This window comes from Odocoileus virginianus, chromosome 23 (genome assembly GCF_023699985.2).
Source record: "Odocoileus virginianus isolate 20LAN1187 ecotype Illinois chromosome 23, Ovbor_1.2, whole genome shotgun sequence".
NCBI classification, from domain to species: Eukaryota; Metazoa; Chordata; class Mammalia; order Artiodactyla; family Cervidae; genus Odocoileus; species Odocoileus virginianus.
Window position 1 is genome coordinate 16,992,095 of NC_069696.1, and position 7,786 is coordinate 16,999,880.

At 35.4% G+C, this 7,786-nt stretch overlaps 2 protein-coding genes across 2 annotated transcripts; both read right to left on the reverse strand.

The window, feature by feature from the left end:
- Positions 1-347: 347 nt before the first annotated feature.
- On the reverse strand, positions 348-1,268 carry LOC110146540 (taste receptor type 2 member 42-like). The gene has a single exon (XM_020907444.2). The coding sequence runs from the start codon at positions 1,266-1,268 to the stop codon at positions 348-350; it is 921 nt and encodes a 306-aa protein (XP_020763103.2).
- Positions 1,269-6,447: 5,179 nt separating this feature from the next.
- Positions 6,448-7,365, reverse strand: LOC110146535 (taste receptor type 2 member 31-like). The gene has a single exon (XM_020907440.2). The coding sequence runs from the start codon at positions 7,363-7,365 to the stop codon at positions 6,448-6,450; it is 918 nt and encodes a 305-aa protein (XP_020763099.2).
- Between the last annotated feature and the right edge of the window lie 421 nt (positions 7,366-7,786).

Consider the following 7,786-nt stretch of genomic DNA (forward strand, 5'->3'; position numbering starts at 1 on the left):
TCATTTAGATTTATTCATATGTAATTGTGTTGAACATATATGCTTATTAATATTACATTGTACAGTTTTATAAACTTTCTTCTTTAGGTTCCAAATAATCCTTTGTTAAGAGCAAATGTTACAGCAGAGGCATTTTCCTTAATTGAACATTTTTTCAGATGACTTTGAGAAAATATGATTAGGTAACAGCATGTTGTAAGGGAAACCAGTGCAATTTAATAACAACTTAAAAGGATTAATAAAAGAAAAACTGGGAATTAAGAATGAACATACAAAGTCTTCTATTAAGGTATTTCCACATAGAATACAGAAAGGTTTTTTAATGTCTATTAAGCTAAAGGTTTTGATTAGTTTTTATAGAATTTAAGACCCCACAGTAGTCTGAAGGCAATCTGCCTTAGCTTGCTGTTTCCCAAAATTATAACAAATGAGTGGCCCGATGGAAAGAGAGTTGGAACCACCATGACAAACATCATGACCTCATACCACTGTAGCTTAAGGAAGATCCAATTTCCAATTAGAGTGGAAATAAAGTAAATGATGAAGAGGAGGAGAAATGTTGTCACCATTTTCATGGCCCTTTTATGGGCCTCTGTGTTGAAGTCTCTCGAGTGGTTCAGGTTGACTTGGAAATTCTTGGTGTGTCTCACCAAGGAAAGAAATAAAAGCAGCAAAGAGGCCAAGGAGAGAAGAAAAGGGATAACATATGTCAAGCTGAGAAGAATAAGGCTTTTAAGATAGAAAATTTTACTTGCATCTAAATGCAAAGTCATATTCCTTTCAGGTTCTCTAAAGGTGTTCATCCACAGTTCACCAAGAGCATCCTGCATTAAGAGGTCAAAAGATAATAAGAAGAAAGATGCCAGGAAAAGCACAAGAAGCACTCGGTTCATTCTCCATTTCAGCCACATGAAAAAGAAGTGAGAGAAATTGGCTATCTTAAAGAAGTAGAATATGCTTAGGCAGGTGGCAAACCATGTAGTTAAGTGATTCGTTAGAGCCCAAAGAAGAATAACTACTTTTACTAGTTTACCAGTGGCATACAGATGTGGCGCTAATCCTACTACAAATGAATCCAAAAGTGTTACCCACAGCTGAATGATTCTGGCCACAGCCAAGCAGGTAAGGATGAAATCAGCTGATGAGACTTTTCCATTCTTGACCCACTCGATGCAGTTTACCAGTCCAATGAACCCATTTCCCAGTACTCCTAAGATGAATTCTCCTGTTGACACAGCTAGAAAGAAGACCCTTGTTCCAAATGACATTTGTATAAGAATATTTCTAACGTTATGTGTCACTGAAAACTTTATAGCTAAACAGTTGTAGACTGACATCCACTTATGTTTTCTTTAGTATTTTCTTCATAATTCCAGGAAGTAAAGCCAAAGTTCTGCTATGTGATTTAGATGCACAGGTCTTCACAAAACAGTAGTTTATTCTTTTTATATTGTTAACTCCAGTGCTACGCCAAACAGTTCTATCAACAGGTAACAAAGCCTCATGAATACCTTTCTTATGACTTACAGTCAGTTGCTATATAATTTTCAGAATAAACGCTAACAGTGTCTGCTTATCCTTGACACCAGCTGCAGTCTCTCATTTCTGCTAATGACTAAAAGAATAAGGTCAGGTATGTCAACATGCAAATATGAGAGAGACTGGTTTCCACTAATTTGTACTTTCACCTTCCCCAAATCATATATTTGAATGCAAATATATTAAATTTTGAATAGGAATTTCTAGAAAAAATATATTGATTCAGTTTATATTTCTCACTCATCAATAAGATCCTTCTAACTCTCAAGAATTTTGTAGAATCAGTATGATTTATAGGAATAAGAAAGTTATTTATTTTTCAAATTGGGCACGCAGGTACAAGGACAAATATATTCATAAATATATGTAGTACTAATTATATTAGTACAGGATACTGTAGAAGCTAAGTCAGAAATTATAAGCAAAATAGACTGCAATGTACATGAGGAGGATACAAGTGCTGCAGTGCAGAATCAATTATGATTTTATGAAGAAATGAACAAGTAGTGTAAACTTGACTCTTTTGAAATTTAGGAAGAAATAGAAGAAAGAAAAAAAGAACTCAAGTCTGATGTAAGGACATATTAGTATTATCAAAATGACATGAAAAAGCTCTGAATAGAGACACTTGCTTCCTTTCACAGTAACTTGTTGCTATTTTCCTTGGAATGTGACTAAGTGCCCTCCTACTTCCATGTCCTCAATTCCATGTTCTCTTATTTCTGGGCTAGAGGTGACCACATTCCCAGCTTTCATTACAGATGGTTGTGGCAATGTGATCAAAATCTGAGCAATGCTATGTAAGTTAAAATTATGAGCACAATTTTAGGCCCATCCGCTCTAAATATACCCAGGCACAGTTTTCCCCATGCCTTTTTCTTCCAGCTCTCTTGAAAGAGAGATAACTCCTAGCATTCTTGGAAGCAGCATGTTAAGGATGGCGAACTTCTGATTAGCCTGATTCATGGATAACTGCCTAGAGAAGGCTGCTCTGACATATCACTACTCTTAAGAGAGAAATATTAAATGTGCATTGTGTTGGAGTCATGTGATGCTTAGGAGCTTATTTGGGGCAATTTGCCTACCCAGTCTAATGCAGAAATTGGAATTGAGACTGTGTAGACTTGTGTAGAAGCAATTGAATGGTGAGGAAACAAAATTAGGAAAGTTTATGCAGAGTATGTGATGAGTTTCATTTTCATTGGTTTCCAGCCCTCATAGGTTATCCATCCATTTAATGACTAGAATATCATTTGAAGGAACTCTTCTATAGACTGACTTATATATCCAGGAATGGAGCAGGAAGCAGGATAAACATGATCCACACACTGTAGGGTTTACATTGCCCTGGGACAGAAAGATAGTTAAAAGCAATGAATAAGTCAGATGTGGAAATTATTTACCTTAAGGCAAATAATGATGTTACAATTTAATAACTAAGAATTAATATAGACATGTAAATACAGTTGTCAAACAAGTTTATATGATTCTTTTCTGTAGTGAAAATTGCTATCAATACGACATCAACACATTTTCTATTTCATCATTTTCCCTAAGATTGTCATAAAACAGGTTTTGAAGACATTACCTATAATTATTATATAGACATCATAGATACCACTTTAACACATGCAGAAAAGCCACTGATTCATGTAGCATAATTTTTTACTATTCTTATATTGAATGTGTTTTTAAGATAGGGAAGATCCAAGTCTTCTTGCCTCAAGACTAAAAGGAAATTTTAGGCAGCAAAATGGATAAGAGGCTTGCATTTCAGAGGAAGCCTCAAGATGGTTTAGGGGAAATATGAATAATTTTATATCAGATGTCAGCTTCAACACATATCTTCTTAGTTAAAAAGTCTAAAAAGTTATTTTCATAACTTCATGTGGAAATATAGCAGCACTGAAAACAAGTCATGATTAATAATTTCTTCTTCATCCATATAACAGAACTTGATTTTTTTCTAAGTTTTTGTAAAAGTGCTAGTTGCTTGTCTTCCAACTCTCTTTGCAACTCTATGGACCATAGTCCATCAGGCCCCTGTCCATGGAATTCTCCAAGCAAGAATACTAGAGTAGGTTGCCATTCACTTCTCCAAGGGATCTTCCTGACCAGGAATTGAACCTGGATCTCCCATGTGTCAGGCAAATTCTTTACTGTCTGAGACACTAGGGAAGTTCATAAATCCAATATTCCTCCATAGAATTGATTGTACACATATGTAAAATTTATCTGAATATGATTGTTATTCTTGAATTTTATTGTGAGCATATTTATGTAAGAATATTGCTAATTATTCTTCAATAACCATGAAATAAGTGATCATGATGGATAAAAATCTATCTCAAATATACATCTTCATGTTGATTCAGAATTGAAGGTCATTACATTCCAAATGATTGGAGGCTCAAACAGAAAAATGTAAACACTGTGGTACCAATTAGAGCGAAAAATAGTCATGATTTCTTGAGATAAGTTGTCAGTTCTATAAAATTCATAAATATACATAATTTTTTCAGCAGAAAAGTGGTAGTATAGACTATGTAAGTGAAATATGCATAGCTATATAATCCTGAGGCCTTTCACATAATATTTGTAAAATTAGATTGCTTATCTGGAATATATTGGTTAATGGTATGGTAATCTTATCGGTCTTATATCTTTCATAAACACATGCATACACACTTTTTTAAGAAGCTTAGGTAAAGAACTTTTCTTTTTTTTTTTTTTTTTTTTTTTTTTTTTGTTGAGCAAGAATTTTTAATGATTGATAAAGCTTAAAAAAGTTGAAGAAAATACAATTGTTTTCTTTTTTTTTTTTTTTTTTTAATTTTTATTAGTTGGAGGCTAATTACTTTACATCATTACAGTAGTTTTTGTTATACATTGATATGAATTAGCCATGGATTTACATGTATTCCCCATCCCAGTCCCCCCTCCCACCTCCCTCTCCACCCGATCCCTCTGGGTCTTCCCAGTGCACCAGGCCCGAGCACTTGTCTCATGTACCCAACCTGAGCTGGTTATCCGTTTCACCCTAGATAATACACATGTTTCAATGCTGTTCTCCTGAAACATCCCACCCTTGCCTTCTCCCAGAGTCCACAAGTCTGTTCCTTACATCTGAGTCTCTTTTTCTGTTTTGCATATAGAGTTATCGTTACCATCTTTCTAAAGTCCATATATATGTGTTAGTATACTGTAATGGTCCTTATCTTTCTGGCTTACTTCGCTCTGTATAATGGGCTCCAGTTTCATCCATCTCATTAGAAGTGATTCAAATGAATTCTTTTTAATGGCTGAGTAATATTCCATGGTGTATATGTACCACAGCTTCCTCATCCATTCGTCTGCTGATGGGCATCTGGGTTGCTTCCATGTCCTGGCTATTATAAACAGTGCTGCGATGAACATTGGGGTGCATGTGGCTCTTTCAGATCTGGTTTCCTTGGTGTGTATGCCCAGAAGTGGGATTGCTGGGTCATATGGCAGTTCTATTTCCAGCTTTTTAAGAAATCTCCACACTGTTTTCCATAGTGGCTGTACTAATTTGCATTCCCACCAACAGTGTAAGAGGGTTCCCTTTTCTCCACACCCTCTCCAGCATTTATTGCTTGTAGACTTTTGGATAGCAGCCATCCTGACTGGCGTATAATGGTACCTCATTGTGGTTTTGATTTGCATTTCTCTGATAATGAGTGATGTTGAGCATCTTTTCATGTGTTTGTTAGCCATCCGTATGTCTTCCTTGGAGAAATGTCTGTTGAGTTCTTTGGCCCATTTTTTGATTGGGTCATTTATTTTTCTGGAGTTGAGCTGGAGGAGTTGCTTGTATATTTTTGAGATTAATCCTTTGTCTGTTGCTTCATTTGCTATTATTTTCTCAGGATATAAAATTAACACACAGAAATCTCTTGCATTCCTATACACTAACAATGAGAAAACAGAAAGAGAAATTAAGGAAACAATACCATTCACCATTGCAACAAAAAGAATAAAATACTTAGGAGTATATCTACCTAAAGAAACAAAAGACCTATACATAGAAAACTATAAAACACTGATGAAAGAAATCAAAGAGGACACAAATAGATGGAGAAATATACCATGTTCATGGATTGGAAGAATCAATATTGTCAAAATGGCTATACTACCCAAAGTAATCTATAGATTCAATGCAATCCCTATCAAACTACCAACAGTATTTTTCACAGAACTAGAACAAATAATTTCACAATTTGTATGGAAATACAAAAAACCTCGAATAGCCAAAGTAATCCTGAGAAAGAAGAATGGAACTGGAGGAATCAATCTGCCTGACTTCAGACTCTACTACAAAGCCACAGTCATCAAGACAGTATGGTACTGGCACAAAGACAGAAATATAGATCAATGGAACAGAATAGAAAGCCCAGAGATAAGTCCACGAACCTATGGTCACCTTATCTTCGACAAAGGAGGCAAGGATATACAATGGAAAAAAGATAACCTCTTTAACAAGTGGTGCTGGGAAAACTGGTCAACCACCTGTAAAAGAATGAAACTAGAACACTTTCTAACACCATACACAAAAATAAACTCAAAATGGATTAAAGATCTAAATGTAAGACCAGAAACTATCAAACTCCTAGAGGAGAACATAGGCAAAACACTCTCCGACATAAATCACAGCAGGATCCTCTATGACCCACATCCCAGAATTTCAGAAATAAAAGCAAAAATAAACAAATGGGACCTAATGAAACTTAAAAGCTTTTGCACAACAAAGGAAACTATAAGCAAGAACTTTTCTAAGTAAAGCTTTAGACATTACTCACTTATATACATACTTAAAACAGCAATAGAAGGTATAAAACATTATAGATTTCATCCCTTAATTTTATGCTAAAAGACATATGTTTCCACCTATTTCCTTTCCTTCAGCCAGCATCTTGGCTGCCACAGAAATGACAGAAAGGCTTGGGTTAATTTCCTGTTTCCCCAGATCAAGATACATGAGTGAATTGAAGGATACATGATTAAAAGAACATCATAAAGCATTCGGACCGGTTCTTTCTGCAGCTCATTAGAATTCCAAACTGATAATATTAGAGCCAGGATGTAAATAGCAAACAGGAAAAGAAAGGAGATGACAGTTTGCATGACTTTTATGTGGACCTTGGTGCTGGGATCTTGGGATCCTTTACCACTGAGCTGCATCTTCCTGAGATGTTTACACAGGGAGAAGATTAGCAGCAGAAAAGATGTCAGAGACATAGTGAAGGGTGTGAAGTTTGTTAGCGTGAACAGACTCACATTTAAAAGATGTAAAATGTCCCTTAGTTTGGTCTTCTGAGTGGTATTTCCTTCATATTCATTTGTCTGGAGAGCCTCATCTATGCTTAACAATGCAACTTGAGAAAACAAGAACAATGAAGTCCCCAACATCATCATGAGAACTACACTTTTAACTCTCCACTTCAGGTGAAGAAAAATTAGGCTGGAGAAATTGGCTATCTTCAACAAATAAAATATACTGAGGCTAGTAGCAAGCCAGTTACTAAAGTGGTTGCTTACTGTCCAGGCAACATGAACAATAATTTTTACTTTTGAATTATATAGAGTTGGATTATACACAATTACATACCAATTTATTAACATTGCCCAGAGCATAACAATTCTGCAGAATGCCAGAGCAGTGAGAATCCCATCAGCTAAGGAGATCTTCGGTCTCTTGATCCAGTCATTGCAGTTCACCAGTGCTATGAGGCCATTGGCAAAATTTCCCAGAACAAATTCTGTCGTTAATAGAACGGAAACAATGTTTGATATAAACTTTATCATGTCTAAAAAAAATCCAAGTCTAATGTCACTGTTGTGATTCCTTCAATATTCTGACCTTAAATTCTTTGTGCACCTGATTTGGATGTGCAGTGAAGCTCCTGTTTCTTATAAATTCTTTGATGAATATCAAGCAGGAAAGCATCAGGAAATAATATTGGAAGAGCTCATTGCTGTCTGAATGAAAAACATTGCTATTTCCTAATATTTCAAGTTGACTCTATTCATACTCTGTGTGGCCTTGCAATGGGAGGGATTACTTCTTAACTAATGTTGAAGTAAAATATGAATTCTGATTTGCTAGCATGCAAATAAGGACTTATCGTTGTGCAAATTTCTCCTGTCTAACCTCTCCACAATTTGTGTTCATCAACTTTAGTTGTTAGTGAGGAAAATTTTAAAACCCAATATGTAGTATATACAA